Source organism: Dromaius novaehollandiae, chromosome 1, assembly GCF_036370855.1.
Source record: "Dromaius novaehollandiae isolate bDroNov1 chromosome 1, bDroNov1.hap1, whole genome shotgun sequence".
Taxonomy (NCBI): domain Eukaryota; kingdom Metazoa; phylum Chordata; class Aves; order Casuariiformes; family Dromaiidae; genus Dromaius; species Dromaius novaehollandiae.
Window position 1 is genome coordinate 1,518,958 of NC_088098.1, and position 18,897 is coordinate 1,537,854.

The 18,897-nt window shown below is 44.6% G+C and overlaps 1 protein-coding gene across 1 annotated transcript in view; it reads right to left on the minus strand.

Annotated features, from left to right (window-relative positions):
• Nucleotides 1-17,610, minus strand: part of ITIH5 (inter-alpha-trypsin inhibitor heavy chain 5) — a 50,584-nt gene extending 32,974 nt beyond the window's left edge. The window contains exons 1-5 of the mRNA XM_026119355.2: nucleotides 17,391-17,610; nucleotides 12,610-12,654; nucleotides 8,319-8,482; nucleotides 7,755-7,862; nucleotides 5,505-5,755 (exon numbers count right to left, since the gene is read on the minus strand). Of these exons, the coding sequence (XP_025975140.2) occupies nucleotides 5,505-5,755; nucleotides 7,755-7,862; nucleotides 8,319-8,482; nucleotides 12,610-12,654; nucleotides 17,391-17,510 (688 nt within the window). The 5' untranslated portion in view covers nucleotides 17,511-17,610. The remainder of the gene's footprint in view (nucleotides 1-5,504; nucleotides 5,756-7,754; nucleotides 7,863-8,318; nucleotides 8,483-12,609; nucleotides 12,655-17,390) is intronic.
• Nucleotides 17,611-18,897: the final 1,287 nt, after the last annotated feature.

Here is an 18,897-nt window from a genome sequence, read left to right on the forward strand (position 1 = left end):
ATGAGATACTCAAGGCGTGGGTCAGTGAAAGGTAGTCTCACACTGGAAACAGAAGGTCTCCCCTTATACCTAGTGCACACATATCTGTGGCTGTAGCGTCATGGACTTCATTTCTATGCTTCTCTGCAGTAAGTATGTTGATGGCTGAGCACAGTACGCTGTGCACCACTAAAACCTGAGTTCTAGTCCTAGCATCTCTATGGACTTTGTTTGAAATTAGGTGGGTAAGGTAAATGCTCCTGTCTCAGTCTTCCCATCTGTTAAATGGGCATAATCATATGTATCCAATTTTGTAAAGCATTGTGGGATCCACATGTGAGGTGGATCATGTTGCATTCCTTTAACACTCTTCAAAACACTCTACAGAGGTGGAGAAGTGTCATTCCCCATTATACAAGCAGTTTATAGGAACCCCTTGAGAGGAGCTTTCCAAGGCTGCCTGCACATAGTCATTGCCAGTGACAGAAATGGCTGGGAAAGCAGCTCCAGTCTTCTTCATAGTCACTCTTCTTCCACTGTCAGGAGGAAGCTAGAGAAAATATAGTCTAATAAAAAAAGTCCGGAATCATTTTTTCCTAGAATAATGAACACCAGATCTGGAAGGCAGGTTACTAATCCATCCCATGTCCCTAGGCAGAATCACTTTCTACTTGGTTTTACAACATGGTCTGAAAACACTCCAGACCTTCAGCAATGAAAACTCAGTACCTGCCCTTGCCAGTCCCTTCCAGGGCTTCACTTTTTCCCTATTAGAAAAATATTTTAAATGTCTAACTTACATTTTTCCTTCTGGATTATAAACCCATGACCTTCTGTCTTATTTGTTATTGACCCAGAGAGCACAGTGCTCCTTTTTTCTTTGAAGAAGCCTTTTACATATTTCAAAACCATTACTCTGCCTTCCCTCAGGTTTCTCTTCTAGGCAGCACTTAATATTAATTACTCTCCCCTGTTAACTGGCCAGGTTCTCTTCAAAAAGGGACTGAGAGAGGAAAGTCTATGAGATATTGCAGAGTGCAGAGCATGGATGAACTCCAAAAACCTGAACTGATCTGTGCCCACACCGAGCTAGTTAATAGTGCCTTTAGACATTTTTTTTTTGCCAAATTCAATTAAAGATAATTCAGTAAAAATAAAAAGGCAGGCAAAAGCATTTTCCATATGAAAATGTAGTCCTCACAGGTGAACAGTTAAATCCAGACTATTTTGGAGACTAGCAGAGTCAGGAATAGAGCCCAAATGCAAAGTTCATCCTCTGCTAACAAGTGGGATCTTCTAGACAACTAAGATAAGGAAGAATAAAACAACAACTTTCTGAGGGCTATGCCTCTGAAGAGAAATAGGGTCACTCTTAAGCAGCCTGGTATCCCCCTGCCCGTGTCTGTGACTAGTTCTCACCTTACTGCCCTGGAGGAATAGGGTAAGAATAGTCATCAGGAATCTAGGTAGGGCACCATTCAGCAAATGGTTTCACTCTGCGGTCACCAGAGAAGGCCAGGATCACCAGCCTCAACATCTGCTGTGTTTGGGTTTTATGTATGACAGAAGCAGACACCTGCACATGCCAGAAGATCATTTTCCAAAACTCGCTTGCCTAATATCTTCCTTTGGGGAAAAAAAACAGCTCTCAGATGAAGCTGTGTGCACAGGAGTCACTGACAAAGGAAATGTCCTGGAAGGAGCTGTCATCACCTTGTCTCTGTTCCATATTCAGAGAGGATGTAAGCAGGACTTCCCGATGGCCTCTATCTATAAGAAGGCACAGTTTGACTTTGCGTAAATCCCTGAAAAATCATGGAACCAAGGCCAATCTTTGTAGCTCAGGCCCTGACAGTGAATAACAGGCAGAATTGGACTCTTTGCTGCTTCTGCTCCTACTGCTGTGATTTCTGTACTGCTTTATAAATGTAAAAAACGTGTTCTTCACCCTTTCTCATCAAAGGGCATTTTCAGTCTTCAGGTCTTCAAGTTTTGTTTCTTCTGTGCATCACAGATGGTATGGGTACTAACAATTCAGCTGTAGTCAAAAGTGCAAATCCATAACAAACATTAACCAGGGAGAAAGAAACTGCTTTTTCCACTATGTGTCTTGCATGGTACTTTGTCACTACAGGCAGCATGTATAAAGCACTACAACTGTATGTAGGATCTGTGCCATTAAGGCAGATCAGCTATTCATCTGCTTTTGACCTCCTGTCTAACTATTGTTATTGGCATTTTCATTAGCTTTGTTAATGGCATTTATCGCCACATCAGACTGACATTTTAGTTATGATCATTAATCATTGCTGGTGCTGATCATCTGGAGTTGATGACGGCTCCAGGGTTACCAACCCTTGATTTTCAGCTTAATTTTCCTATCCTATGCTGGATCTTCAGGAGCTGTACTTAGGAAAAGTAAGTAGTTTCTAATCCAGACCAGAGTCAGAAGTGTCTAAATGACTTAGGAATCTACATCCCATCCTCAGCATTGACCTGAGGCTGGCAGTGCTTTGGAAATATTACTCAGAACACCATTTAACTGATAATGACTTGATGATGCAATAAATTTTTCACCCAGTAATCTCAACATAGTTTATCAATGCTTATCAAAACCTCACATTTTATTATTAAGCAGGAGATACTACCAACATCTTCGTAGCCATAGGAATTGAGGAAAAGAGTTTTCATGACATATTCAAACTCAAAGTGGCCAGGAAGTCCCATCTTTCAATAAGCTGCCCTCTGTTCCTCATTTGGTCATTTTTTAAGTCGTGACCTCTCATTTGGGGCATCACAGATAAGACAGTTATGGTGGCATCTGGTCTGGCATCCTTTGCTGGCCTTGCTAGATTGCTGCCACGTTATACAGTCAAGTGATCCTGAAGAGTTTTAAGCCACAGGAATGTGAGCGGACACCAGGTATTGTCTTTTTCTTGATTCACTTCCAGGTTGCGGACTGCCTACCAAGCAGCCACTCTTTAGATGTAAGACTCACAAGTCACCTGTCTTTCACTTCAGAAACCACAACCTTCCCTGGAGGTCTCATTGCATGAGAAGATCTTCTGGTTTGCAGCTTAGGTCTTGGAATGTCATATGAGCAAACAGGCTTTGTAGGGAGGATCTAATGACTCAAATGTTTTGCTTTCTGGATCAAGCACAAGCTCTGACAGCCCACTGGAGTACAATAGATTTCCAAGTGAAATACTCCTTGTTCTGGCCTTGCCCTCCCTAGGAGTATTCTTGTGGTTTCCATTTGTGTTCAGAAAGGCAGGAAGTTCCTATTGTCTACTTCTACTGGGATTGATCTTGTTGTTCAGAAAAGGTCACCAGCAATAAATCCCTCCTATCCAAAACAAGCTCTCCTTCTCTGAGACCTCGCTGAGACCCTTCTGAGACCCTCTGCCAATTCTTTTTTTTTTCTTTTTTTGGCAGGGTGAGCCGACTGCTTGCTGGTAATGTCCTGATCTCCACATTTTCTCTTCCTTCAGATCAGAAAGGAGCTCAGCAAACCTGCTGAATTCAGTAACTCTATAAATTCATGAGAGTGGCACTCACCTGAGGACCAATGAAGCACAGTTTTCTTTGCTCTGACAGGGCAAACCCACCCATGCCTGCCCATGATGGAATTGGATGCCCAAAAGAGTATTTAGCACGTCAGTATCCTTCATATGAGTAATTTCACCATAACAGCTAGAATTCACTGACTGCATAGGTAGATTTCAGATACAAAGGATTAGTAACAGCAGTTCTAGGTAAGTAGCAGATAGATGGATAAAGCACAAAGAATCTGAGTTTCAGCTGCTTTACCCGTAGTGCAAGGTCACATCTATTTTATATATATTTTACTGGCTAGGGAGGATTATGGAACCCTAAAACTTGGCCCTGTTTTTATATAAGCTATTTTAAATCTCCTGAAGCACAGAGCAAAGAATGATCAGTACTCACAGACTGCCATCTGGACAGCAAGATACAAGAGTTTTCCCTATATGTCATTTATTCATAGAAATTTCCATACTGGACTAGACCAACAGCATGTCTGCTCTGCTTAGCCTGTCTCTAACACTGATTGATACCAGATGTTTTGCAGGAATGCATACACGACGATGCACTATGATACTCCCCAAGAGGCGAAAAAGGCTTTCTGTCCCTCCTGATGAGGTGCAGAGCACATTCACCACACTATGCATGGACGTACAGCAGAGATACTATTTAGCTGTATATGGCTTGACCTGAAGCTAGTTCAGGTCACTGCGAGCCTTGATTTCAATGGTATTTGGATCAAGCCAGTAGGATCAGACTGAGCAGTCAGTTTAACTGCATGTTCATGTGCTTTACGGCAGATCCCCGCCTCGCAGACGTTAAACGGCTCCACTGATTTTACCGGCGTTATGTCAGTTAGAGAAACTGAGGATCGGGTCCCACAAGCCTCTACATCCTGCTTTGGGGACAGACTCACCATCTTATTCATAGTATGGGGATTTTTTGTCAACAGGTAGCAACCACAGTATCCTGTGCTCCACGCTGTCAGTTTTCACCAAAAAAAATGACTTTTAAACTGTCCAAACAAAATGTGAGGACAGTTGGCAGGTAAGAGTAGACCCTTGCACCACATTTGGTGCTCTGGCAAAATGTGGATTTTCCCCTTGGAATTTCCCATGTTCTAAATCGCAGGATTTCCTATCTGCCTTGGCATGGATGGATAGGAAAAACAATTCACTTAAAATAAACAATTCCCAGGAGATGTGGAGCCAGGGAAGAGGCTGCTCAGATGTTGAGCACAAGGCCTAAAGGTCCATTTCAAAGCTCATAAAAACAACAGAAAAGAATTCTACCAAGTTCAGTGGGATCAGCTCCATATTCAATAAGCTTCAAACTTCTCACGTGCTTATGCACACATACCATATAGACACACACATGTATACATAACAGAACAAAAGCCATCAGCCTTTAAGACTGAATTCCCACCACTGAACCTCACAGAGTCCATAATCCTGAAAATCCTTTCATGCCATAGCTATTATATCAACTCTCTTGAATCTCGAGACTGCTCAGTCAGTGAATGAAAGACAGATATGTAAAAATATATTGCTGACAGCCTGCAATGCTTAGAGACTTGCTTGTCACTGAAATGCAGCCACCTCTGGGGTGGAATGTGCTTGCCATACAGTGCCACAAGAGCTATGAAGGGAAAGTAAAAAATGTATCTTTCTAAATAAAGTCATAGTTGGAATTTGCTAGAATAATTCAGATCTAATGAGCTGCTAGCATTCTTCTTCCTTGTTGTCTTCAAGAGATGTGTCCTTCATTTTTTTAGGTAGACCTGACCCCAGACTGTGCTGCCTTAATACAATCTTGAGACATTGTTAAATGGCTCATTTGGGGGAGAGGGTGATTGAATGCACCACCAGTCTCTGCAATTGCCCAGAATTACCTTGGAGAACTCCTTACTGCCAGTCCAGTTCCCAAAAAGTGATTAAGTTGCCCTGAGTAATAGAGCCATGGGTCATAAAATCTCTCCTTACCTTCAACTTTCCCATTGCCTTTGTGCTTGCTGTTTCGAAGGGGAGGCACTTCCAATGAAATTATGCCCGAGTTCTCCAGTATGTTCACCTCAACTCGTAACCTCCCCACCAGTTGCTGGGGCCGGATGCTGACTGTATACTCGTATTTTCCCAGTCGCCTTTGCAAGAGCTCTTCATAATGCAGCAGGAAGTTGGCTTGCATCTTACGAGGAATAATAATAGAAGCTTTGAATGTCTCATAGCCCTTCTCCCTGGAAGAAAAATCAAAAGATGCCTTCACACACCACATACATCATATACTACATCCTCCAGTGAACGATGAATCTGATTTTTGTTGGCCAAATGCAAGCATTTCACACTAACAAATGCATGAAACCAGCAAACAAGAAACATCCTAATGGTTCACTGAGCATTGTGCAAGAAGGAGACTTATACAAGAGAGGTCTTCAAAGGCTGAAGTGACTTCTTTTGGAGAGGAATAAGGCAAACACACAGAATGTGGAACAGGGCCACAGGAAAGGCTGTCCCTTAGATGTACACACAGGATTTGCAAGATCCACATTTAGTTCTTGACTTTACTGCTGACTCCTTGCAATACTTTGAGCAATGCACAGCTCAATTCCTCTTCCTTAACATTAACTGTATATAGCTGCATATTCAATGGGGAGAAATAGGACCCGTAAGACAATCCCACCACTGGACGCCTCCCTGAAAGGGTCCATTTCTTCCAACTGACGACAGTGTGCCTTCAGACACCCAACTTAAAATTGATACTCAACTTTTTGTTGGCTAATGTAAAGCAAGATGAATTGCCACCCTTAGCCTGTATGGGCTTCAGTTGCCAATCCATTAAATAGAGATAATTAAGACGCTCTACTTCCCATAGAGTGCACTGCAATATTCAGGCATCCAGCACTTCTATGATGTTAGGCACTATTATTTTTAAAGAGAATGTGAAAAAGCCACGTAACAAGAATGGGAGCTTTCAAGATCATGTAGGGTTGCCCTTGAGCTCACTGATGTGAGATTTTGGTGATGTCCACAATGCAGTGAGTACTGAAAGGATTTGAGACTTACTAAAGAGCTCTCTAACACATATAAAAATATTTCCTTAATTTTAGTCTTTAAGACAGTTGGAATGACCTCTGTGGGTCACACCAGTGGTCTAAGAATGACAGATAGTGATTGCCTACAGAAGAGTATACAACAGGGGGGGAATCTAGTGATATTTGTCTTCTCCACTCTTCCACATTCTGCCAGTCTTTGTCTGGATCCTAAGACTGCATCCTTTGTCAAGGGTTTGTGATGGATTTTTCCTGCCATAAATTTGTCTAACCACTTTCTGAACCGATGTTTGGCATCCACAATTTCCAGTAACAATAAACACCATACACAATTTATGTGAAGAACACCTTGTTTTGGCTGATTTGAACCTGACACCTGATCATTTCTTTCAATTTTCTCTAGTTTTTCTATGAGAGACAGAAAACAAACAGTCTTTATTCTCCTTCCATATCTCACTCATGAGTGTTCATCTCTATCAGACCCTGCCCTCCCCACAGTTGTATTTTTTATGGTCTGAGGAGTCATAGTCTACTTAGCTATTCCTTACCATGTATGTAGGTTGGAATAGTGCTACTATCCCAGGTTACTGGGAATAGTGCAGGATTTTCCAGAGCAGCAAAATTCATGTTCAACTATGGTGCATCTCTTTCAGAACTATTCAGGGAAATTTAGGCTCCTGTAAAATTTAAGGGTAAAATAGCATTCAGGGGAACATACAGGCTTTTAGATTGTTAAAGGGATGGGATTTTCTGCCAGTGCATGACCAACACTAAATCCAGTCAAGCACTGAGAGCAGAGTGAGTATATAGGACTGCAGAAGGCTTCTTGTGGCTCTGTCACTGACTAGCTTTGTAATCTTGAAGTTGCAACTCATTCAATCTCTGTGAATGGTGATTTTCCTGTCTGTTATTCAGGAGGTAACAAGATTTCTCCCCCTCACAAGTACATTAATTTAATATCCTGGAGCTCCTTCCAAGTTAAAAGGTTATGTAACAGGGCTGAAAAGGGCCACATCCAATTTCACATGACTTGGAGTATGAAAACTACACCAAGCAATGTTGATAATGTTCTATTTAGCTCTTCCCTCTTCCTATAAATCCATACAGAAGTATGTTAAAGCAGCAAAATAAAGACAGGAGGAGGGTATTTCACTTCGCAGAATGCAACCGAATGCATGATACTTACCCTCCATTTGTGGGGCTTGGAGGCTTCCTGCTCTTTGCTTTGTCTTCACTGCCTTGTTTTTTTTCTTTCCCTGTGACTTCCCCATAATAAGTCTTGTTGCCAATGCTCCTGGAGAGACCAGAGGTGTCAATGTGACCACTTTGAAGCTCAGAAACAGTGACAGCTATGCACTCACTGCAGAAGAATTCACAGACTGTGCACATGTGACTAGACCAAGTGTGCTGCTGATACAACTCTCCTTGAGCTCACTCAAGTCACGCAGAAGCCAACCTGGAACTGCCCTGGCTGAGCACATTTTTACTCCAGGAGTTTACATCTCTCGCATACCAGTTTAGAAGGTAATCTCCAAAGCATAAGGATGTCAACACTGAAAGTAAAGCAATTTGCCAAGGCCCCCAACTAGCACTGTTTTGTGGCTGGTCTCAGATCCACCATCTGTCTCAATACATACGGAGACATTCTGGGTTACTGCTCTCAAGTAGCCATTTTCCTGACTAAAATGCTTCTTCCTGGGAATGAGTTACAGGGCTATGGATTCCAACGAGGAAACAGACCCTTACTTACATAGTAAAGTTGGAGATGAAGGCTGCAGCTGGGATCTGCATCTCAAACACAGCTTCTCGTGCCTCAGATCCGCTGTTTACCATCGTGCAGGACACCGTGGTGAAAGCATAGCGAGAAATGATTGTGGATTTCACATTGAATTCAGACATTCGAGGCCTCGTTTCCTATAGGAATTAGAAGGTTACTCATTGACAGCTAGATAACTCACCCCTTCAGTATTTCACTGGATTTAATGGTTAATATGCTCAAACAAGTAACCCTCCTATAGCAAGTACCAGACTCCCTATTAAAAAACAGTCAACAGCAGGCAAGGTGAAACTCTCCCTCAAAATTTCAGGTGAGCTGCAAAAGGTTAACCAAAGCTATGACAGTGCTTTTGTTCACACACAAGGGCAAAGTCAATGTTGGGGAATGGTCTAGGCAGGATGAGAGCTCTGATTATGCTATCTTTTATGCTATGAAACATGCTGTCTGTATCCCAAGTCAATTCTGACCCTTTGAGGGAGCCAGGATTAGCCCTTAATGGACTGGATGGAAAGAGAAGCCCAAAATATTTCCTCATAGGGTCTAGAATTAATGTCAGAAAGAAATTGCCCTGTTGGACTGTGCACAAAAGCAGATATAAGACCTCTTAGATGACTGAGATCACTGTGGGTAGAGCAGTATCTTAAAACTCATACAGTCAGATCCATAATTCTTGTAGATCAGCATAAATTTCTGTCAATGGAGTGGCCTCAGGCTTCATCTGCTGAGATTCCATCCTGGAGGTCTCAGCCAACGTATGGAAGAGGCTTAATAAGAAACACACTCCTGACACTGCGATGTCTGTAACAAAATATCCTTTCAGCCAACACTGGATTCCTTCCAACAGAGAAGCAGCAGAGACTGCAATGAATGATACATGATGTAGTAATGGAAGCTGAATGCCAATTTCTGCTTCTTGGGAATGTGTTTTTGTGCACAAGTCCTGGGTTGGAGCATTTCTCCAGTCTAACGTGATTTTTGACAGCAATATCTCCACGGAGCTTGACAGTTTTCTTCCTGTAAGACGTAAGTGTATATAACTACAAGCAGCCCACCAGAAAAAAACTGTGTGTTGCCTTAAGCAGTCAAAGGCTGAACCTTTAAAAGCATAAGGGAACTAAAGAGCAAAAGACATTGCAAATCCAGAGCAACTTTGCTAATCCAAATACACCGAGACTGTCTTCCCATGCAGGCTGATGAAAAGCCACAGCCCTGTGTGAGAGTTGTGAACACAAGAATATGCTCTTCAGCTGCACTACCAAGCCTTTTTTTCCCCAACAAAAATCAAAGTCCTTGCCAAAGGACTTAACGAAGGGAGAAATCGTTTGGGTGAGCAGATATTAAATGGGAACATTTCTGCAATAGCTCATGGCATCAGAAGCAGCAATAAGTGATCACTCAGCTACCCAAACTGCTGGGCTTCTGAATTCCAGGCAAATGGAATAATGAGGATCCTCCAGAAACAAACACAGAACTATCAGTAGATCTTGGAAATAAAGTCCCATCTGCCTACACCTTCAAGGCTTGGACTTTGACAAATGTGTCTCTCAAAGGAACCTGACCATGATAGATATCTTTAAGAGCTGGAGAATTTATGATGTGTTCTGTGTCCTCATGCATCCTGTTTAGTGCAGGCTCAGCTCCCATGGAGCCCAAGGGCAAAAAAACAGCACTTTTAGGATGTGATTCAGCTCACTGATTTCAAATGTCTCCGTCAGAGACTAGAATATGTCTGCTCAGATCTAGATGGCCACCCTTGGGCCCAAAGGGGCTTTTTAATTGCTGGTGACTGGGACTAGACCCTAGGACTTCCAAGAACTGTCCTGATACATAGGCATGGCTTTTAAGTCTGATTGCCCTAAAGCTGGAAAGGTTTTGGATTTTTGTTTGGGAGTGAAGGTGTAGGCACATTTCCAGATATAATGATGTTTCTTTTGGTCTTCTATACCTCTAATTGCCTGTGGCATAGCAAGAGACATACAGATTTAATAGCAGAAGTGAAACAGAGGTGCTGAAGATACAGCAGCTTTCTTGGTTCCAGATATCCTGCATCCACTCCCACCTTCTGCATTCCATCACAAACTGTGTGTTCAAAACTGGTTTATATCACAACAAGAAGAGTGGATCAAACCTTTACCTGAGATACAAGATGGTTCTGCTGTATTATCCTAGCTCAGGCCTTATGAAAATGTGCATATTCCAAAATCCAGGGAAGATATTTGAAACAGAACAAGGTTGAATCCTGGTTAAACTTCTAGATTTAATACATAATGTGAATGCATTGTTAGATTCACCTGAAGTCAGAAAGTCCTTAGAGTATGACAGGGGACATGGAGTTGCCCTTGTTAAGACAGAAACATAAGAAAGGTTGTGCTGGGCTAAAAAAAAGTAATTCAAACTGGGAACACTTGGCAGAAGGAACACTTGGTCTCTGGCAGAGATCAATAATACATGCTTAGAGAAGAGTGTAAAATTGGGCCAACCTGCACTGACACTTTCCAAGAACATTCTCCCAGTTTTCAGTAATTTGTATCTCAAGGAATTCCTGAGATAAGAGTGGTATCTTTTTGTTTAGTAACCCTCTCTGGATTTTTCTTTTATGAATTTACCCGGTTACTTTTTGAATTGATGTAAAATTCTGGCATCCACACCATCCTGCTGCAAGGAGTTCTACAGCTTAATGATAATTTATTTGAAGAACCACAACCATTAGGGTTTTTTTCTGAATCTACCATTTACTGATTTCAGTTGATTTCTATCATATCTCTCTATCCCACAAAACAAGCTCCAGATTCAATATCCTCACAGACTGAATAACAGACCAAAAAAAAAAAAAAATCAACAGTTTAACACCTCTCCCTTCTCCCTTCTGGTGAGTAGGAGTTGCTGCTGGAGGAGGCAAACATTGATAACGTAAAACTGAGGATGAAAGAGCTGATTCATCTTCCCAGCCCTAGAAGGGATCTGCTGCTCCTTGTATATAGCAAAAAATAAACAGTGGGGGCAGAGGCAGCTTCCAAACAGGTTGCTAGGTCGGGCCTGGCTTGCAGCCCAGGTTCCACTCTGTGATTCTTCTGTATTCCCTCGAGTTCTTGCACAATCCGTCAGCGCCTGATGCTCTGACCTACAGCTGCGCAGATGCATGTTTGTTTTCTCCACTTGTTATTAAGCCCTTCAGAAGATGAGAGGCAGCACAAAGGAAAAAACAAACCAAAACATTTGTTTAATATTATTACCATGATTTATTATTCCTATTAAAATAGAGCTAGGGAACGCCAAGGCGACAGATTAGCACGTTGCTACCAGGCAGGTTGGCTGGATGCTTTACTAAGGTGTCCTTTTATTATGCTGAAGTGAGAGCTGAAATTTTTTTGCCAAACAAATGATTTTATGCTTGTTTTCATCAAATGTTTAAAAAGATGGAAAAGAGTTGAAGATAAGTGAAATACATTCTGTGTTTTTGCATTTATCAGTTGCTTTGATCAAAATAGATTGACCACATGTCAAATTAAAAGTAATAAACTTGCAGTAGGACTAAGAGTTGTTCTCCTCTAGGCTGCTGATTTAAATCTGCCAAAGATCAAAGGGATCAAAAGCTGTTACCATGTGATGGCTGCTCAGTGTGTGGAATGAAATTCGTCCAGTTCTCAGCTGGGAAGCATCTATACCTCAGAAAAGCCAGAAAAATAACTGGTCATGAATAGCAATTTCACTGGCTGCCTCTTTAGCCAAAGTTTCAGTGGGTTTAGGCCATGCAACTCTCAGTGCAGCAATGTAGCCAGATCTTGCAGACTTGATGTACATCTCACAGTTCAAAGTACACATCTTAAAGCTTAGGTGCAAAACCTAAAAGGAGCATATGGGCCTCCTCGTTTTCTTCCTTTTTTCAGTAAATTTTGGCCTCTGTATCAAAAAAGAACAACCAAGATCCTCAAGTTTTGAGAAATCACAAGTCAGTTGCAAAGAGCTCTCTTTTTCTCTTGGAATACAATGAGATTTCGGTCAGTCTTATGTTTTTGCATGACTGAGGTTGATAACATTGAAAGTTGTCTCTCCAAATCTGGAGTCAAGAAGACTGACTGGGAAGCCTTAGGAGAAGCTGCACCTGTTGCATTGACCAAAATGCAGATTTGTTTCCTAGAACCTCACCCTGCAATCACTCACCAATACAGAGTTTTTTCCTGGCTGCAGGGGTGCACATACCCATACACACACAGAGCTACTATAATTCCCATGTAGTAAAATAAAGACACAATGTGGTACGTACCAGCCTCTGTAAAAATCTGGTCTGCCTTGGGACACGTCGTGCAACCTGCAAAGAGTTAAGGGAGTTAATGGAGCCTAGTCAACTTATAGGCAGATTTGTCATTTGTTTAAATCCAGACATGGGTTTCTGTGACTGATTACCCATGGCCAGGTTCAAGCGTTCCTCTGGTTAAAATTAAAACCTAAATCTCCTTCTATATTAACAGACCCACTGATCAAAGCTCAGCAGTGGAATGTGGCACTCACAGGCAAGGAGGCACGGTGTGTTTTTTAAATGCTGCTTTTCAAGAGACCCTCTATTTGAAGGTATGGATCACAGCCCTTAGCCCTAGCCCTGGATGCTCTGCCTTGAGCCCTGGAACTTATTCCCTTATAGTCTTTTATGAAGGTACCCAAGGACTCTATGCCACTGTCTTTCCCCAGTTGCATGGCATATGTCACACAATGAGAAGAGCTGTTAAATGGTCCACAGGGAAAATAATGACCAGGAATAAGTTGGTTTTACTAGAAAAATTTTTGTGATCCACATGCCTCTGCCTCTGTTAGGAAAAGAAAGCTGGAAGCTTGCCACAGGCCAGATGAACTGTCTTCGTAAGCCAGCTATAGCCCATCAACCCAAGGCAGGACACCCTTTGTTAGATCATGTCTTAGGATCTCAGCAGGTTTTGCAATTAACCAGGCCACAACTGGAGAAACTGAGGACTGGAATAGTTTAGCTTGCTCCTCAAATGTCATGAAGGGCTATCTACTGCCTCAGAAAAGTAAAGCCCAAAGCCCATTCCCCAGAGCAGTCTTGGTCTCTATTCACACTTTTCCCATGCAAGAGCACTCAGAACCTCATCATGGGTTGCAGACACTGGGCAGGAACTGGGCTGAGCACACTACAAGCCCATTCACTAGAGATTGTCCTCAGCTCAGCACAATGTGGATGCTTGGAGCTTGAGTGGCAACAGGGTCCCACCCATGCAGACAGAATGCACCCAGGCGATGAGGCTCAGCAAGCATAACTCCATTCTGCTACAAGTGTGGACCTGCTTCAAAGGAGGACCTGTGTAAACTAGTGTAACGACATTAGCTTTATTGGCGCGCTACCTCAACAGGAGCTCTGTTGCCTAAAAACTCAGCACAGTTATGCTGGATTTACTGCAGTGACCAAAAAGCACTAGTTAGGCACAAGAAGGGTATAAAGCTATGTAAACTTAGCAACAGGTTTGATTATGAAACTAAGTGCCTCATCTATAACAACCCAATTACATTCATTCATTGTATCTCCCTTCACGATGATAACAACTCCTCTTGGTTCATTGCTTACGGTGTAAGTCTCGGCTTAGCAAGCCGCATCTCCAAGCCCCCCTCAAAACAGGAGAGTATGAGTCTCTTGTCAATGTGGGAAGACAAGTGGTGTTTTAAAATGTTGGTGAAACTCAAGGGAGCAGAGGAATGTAACGACAATTTTTTACCCAGTTTGCCCTTTCTGTTTATTTATACTAAAATAATATGACTCCTTGCCAAAGAGATGATTTTATGTCTGTTTATATCATGCATTGCAAAGCTCAGAAAAGCCCAGTGGAGAAATTAAACAGTCTGTTCTGTTAAAATCTTTATGATTTGCTTCTTCATTACTTTAGCCAACATCAATAACCGAGGAAAAGCAGCTCTGTCAGGCAATTTTCAATGGAAAGAAATTCTTTGCTCATGAAAGGTTGGAAGAAATTTTCTACCTAGGTATGTTGTCTCAGGCTACTAAAGTACCTCAGGAGACTGCTACGAGAAGTTGCAGAGTCTCCATCATTGTAAGTTCTTAAGAACAAGCCAGACAAACATCTGTGAAGATGATCCTGCCTGGAGAAGAGGCAATGACTATATCAATGCTCCTCAGTATTTTTTAACAAGAAGATTAGCTTTTGGAACAAATCCAATCCATATTTTGCACGATGCGACCACATTGTTTTTCACTGACCAATGAAACTGGCCATTTGGCACCAATTTTATCTTCATACCCTCACCACATACCCATTTTGTTTGTTTGCTGATTTGCGTAAGGAGACTTTGTATGGCTTGGGTCCTTCAAGAGCTACCTTCTAAAGTCCTGAGGACAAACAGCAGACATTGGTCAGTAGCTGAGGATCACCAGATAAGAGTATTCTGTTCATTATAATTCCATGACTACTGTCAAAGCACTAATGCAAGGTTTATGATACCAATCAACCCATCAGAGTATTTTGAACCAGGTAGTTTCCCTAGCATCATCTAATGGAACAATTTCTAAGTTCCCATCAATATTTGGCTTTAAAGCCTTCCACTTCTGAGACACTCATTAAAACACACTAACTGCTAGTAGTGACCCCATAGTTGCTGCCATCTCCTAGTCTTAGCGTGGCATACCTAGAACAAGTTGGGCAGTAGCAACCCAACTACCTACAAAGAGCTATCCAGAACCACCTCTAGTGCAATGAGAATAACCAGCTACCTTCTTGTCTACATTAGCAGAGTTGTCATGGGATGAATCAACAAATAACCCACATTCATTGCAAGTACTCGAATCCTGCAAAGACCCACGTCTTTGCTCACCTCTGCATAGGAAGGTCATCCAAGGAGTTTACAGTTAAATATAATCTTGTATGCTAACCAGGGTAGGTTAGAGATTTGTTTATACGGGGCATGATAAGTTGACCTAAGGAAGCATCTGTCTCCTCTTAACTTGGTTCATGCATTCAGTGAGAGGATAGACAGACATCCTTTTCCAGGTCTGGCTGTCCCAGCAGGCTAGGTCACAACCTCTATTTATGTATCACAGCTTTTCTGTCAGAAGTTACTGCTGCCACTGATCTGCAGCAACACAGCTGCTGTGAAAGCTCCATCATCTGCCCAAGCAAGATCAGGCAGGTTATTTCAGCACTGTTAATCAGTTGCTTGAGCGTCTCAGTTGTTTTTTTTCCCTGAAGCGCTCCCAGATACCACTCCACTGGCAGGACAGTGGTGGAAATATTCTCTTCTGTTAGGACAGCTGGGTCTGGAAGACAATGACAGTGTGTGGCTAAATTCCTCATCAGGAAATACGTGTTAAGCAGGATCAGCAGTGAGGTTGGGGTCATCGTAGTGGAAAAAGTTGGGCACTTGTAGAGAGATTCTTTCCACTCTAAAATGGGTTGGATGAGTGACTAAATGACTAACACCAAGACAGGTACAGATATGTGTGAACAGGCCCACTCTTTCCGCTTATTGTATGATAGGAGATCTGTTACTTTGCAACCCCTGTGTGACTCCTTGTCTTGCAAATTATGCTTGCTAATGGAAATCTCTGGAGAGAAATCTATCCATCCAGACTACTTCTCTGTGGCCTGTTTCTGAAACTTCTGACAGTCTTTAGTGCACTGATATTTATGATTTCCCCACCAAGGAACAGAAGCACTAGGGGAACTTGAAACACAAAGAGATTAGAGGAGTGATCAAGTTGCCAAAACAGGCATCGAGTGGCATTTTAGACCTGCTAGGGTATCCTACCTGAACTCCAGCAAGGCACAGGTCCGCCATAGTGTCCTGCCAGCCCCACATGGGTGTCTCAGATACTACAGAGCATCTCAAATCATGAAATTTGGGTAAATGACCACTTGGGTAAACCACTTATCCAAGGTCACACAGGATGTCCACTAAGGGCCTGCAGAATGTGAGTACAGATCTGAAGCTGGATCTTTTAAACCACAGTCTCCCAAATCACCGAACAAACTTTCTTCCTTACTTGCAAAAAGATCATTCTCCCTTCAGCCCCATATCTAAGCCACACAATAAAACAACATGATAGTCCTCACTGGAATGCATCAAAGATTTTTTTTTCTCCCTTGATCAAGAAGCATTTTACAAGCTGAAAGCCATTGGGCTCATTTCATCCAGCATGAGTTAAAGATATAATTCATCAAGTACTGCAGGACTGGGACCTTCGGACAAAGCAGAAAAACTTTCCTCCAAGCCTGAAGCACGCAGAATTACTCAGACTGGCGCACGGCCAGGGCACTGCGTTAACTCCCTTGTCCCTGCAAAACTCCTCGTTAACATAGCTATGGGGATGTGAGCTTTAAAGCCATCCACAGGCAGCAATGCCCCGTCCCTTGCCAGCATCGGAGGGTGCTGGTGCTTTCCCGGCTTAGCACCTCAAATAACCGGGTTGTTTATTAATAGCCGCTTAATTAATAGTTGCTGCCTCAGGGCAGAAACTTGCTCCTCGGCCTTGGGGAACGTGGCGCAGCATGTTGCAGACACGGGCGCAATAAACACATCGGACTTGCTCAACACTCCCAAAGGAGGCCGTTCGAGCAGGCTGCCACCCGGGTTAGCACCGAACCCTGAAAGAAGGTGGATTCCCCGAGAAATTTTGGAAGACACGAGCACATGCCCCGCAGTTTTCTGCAGACCGGCTTTGCAGTCAGCGATAAAAGCCTGGGTTAGAGGGGATCGGTATTTAAGCAGAAGCGACAAGTGGCAGAGGCTCAAGGAGGCAGGGCAAGGCGCTCTCAGGGGAACGGCACTTCAACGTGGGGATCGATTCGTTACTGCAGACGAGGAACAAATTAAGTGCATTTTCCTCACTGTCAGCTTTCTCCTGCCACGGGGGGTGACACGGGCCGTCTGGGGAGAAGGAGCTACTTTCACACCGCCGTCCTTGATACGCGCTGATCCCAAGAGCTCTCTGGCCGGCTGCTTTCAATTAACCCCCTGTCAATTAGCAGGGGGCGAGTCAGCCCCGGGCACCACACGTAACAGCATAGCGATCGCCTCCAAACTTACTTGTTCGGCGAAGCTGTAATCTGCCAGCAGCTTCTCCTCCAGGTACCTCGCCAGCAGCTCCGAGTCGGGCTGCGCCGTGGAGGCGGAGAAGCCCCAGCAGAGCCATAGCCAGAAGATCATGGTGCCGGGGGGCGAGAGGAAAGCGTCGGCCAGCGAGCGCCGCGGCTGCTGCCGGCGGCTGGCTGCGACGCTGCGGGAGAGGCTGACAGGAGACGAGCCGCCCCCACCCTCCTCTCCTCCTCCCCATCCCTGGACCGGCCCCTTTTCCATCCCGGGGCGGCCGCGGGGCCTCCCGGGGGTGCCCCTCGCCGCGGCCTCCACCGTGCCCGGCCACCCCGCGTCCCTCGGCGTGCCGGACGCTGGATCACCCCCGGGCAGCCCCACGCGCCTCCCGACCCACCCCCGGTTCACTTATTGCCCCCCTGGGTTTCGGCCCCGGACGGGGTGACGGCTGGGGAGATGTCCTCCACCAGCAGGGCCCGAGATGGCCGGAGCCCCCGGCCCTGCTGGGAGGCGAAGCCCGTCCCACTGTCCGGGGACAGCCATGATGTCCCGAAAGCCTTGTTCACAGAAATAAGCCTCCTCTTCCCTGCTCCACACCGTGGGGAGCGCGGCCCGAGGAGGAGAATATGGCCTTCGCCCGGGACGGGTACGACCCTGAGGTTTCGCCCCAGTGAGGCCCAAACCGCTGAGCTCTGGGTGGCAGCGGCACCTCTGCCTCCTCCCCCCGCCGCTCCGGAGAGGCCTGTTTTGCCGTCAAAAGCTGCCCCGGGGGCCTGGTTCCCGAGCAGGGCAGGGCTCCCTCCGCACCCCTCCTCGCCTCGGCGCCGGGCCTGGCAGCCGGGGGCCTCTGTGTCCCCACCGCCCCGGTGCCATTCCCACCGCTCGGCCGCCCCAGCCGCTCCCCACAGACGCACGGGGCGCTTCCCTGCGCCAGGCCTTCGGGAGCCCACCTCAGCCCCGAGCAGGCACGCTTGTTATTGCCACCAACGGCAGGGCGTTTGCTTTCCTAACGTGAGCAGTAACTTCTCAGCTCCACAAATCTTCTCTCTCTCTGTCTTGTCTTTTTTTTTTTTTTGCATGCGCAAGGTGCTGCATACACAATCCTGTCAGGATTCAAAGCACTGTATTTTCCTTTTCCTTCCCAGTTCTGCACCATCTTCCTGAAGCTGTTTTGCTTCAGGTCTAGTTCGTGCCGGTAACAGTCTGGTGAGTGGGTCAGCACCCAGTTTGAATCACAATGTTTTCAGATGGAGAAGGCCACTACTAAGGGCAGACCGGGGTGTAAGACCACAGCCAGAATAAACAATCATCTGTGGCTGTATCACGGCCTTGAAACTTCGTATTTCCAACCTGGTGCCTAAATTTCTCTCCAGCCCTGTTGGGAGGTGTAAACACACCCTTGGGCCATTGGAGCTTCTTCTTCTGGACAGACACGTGCACCCAGATGTCATGCCCCGAAAACATTCGTCCCCTGAAAGCATCCGTCCTGGGAGCATTACATCCT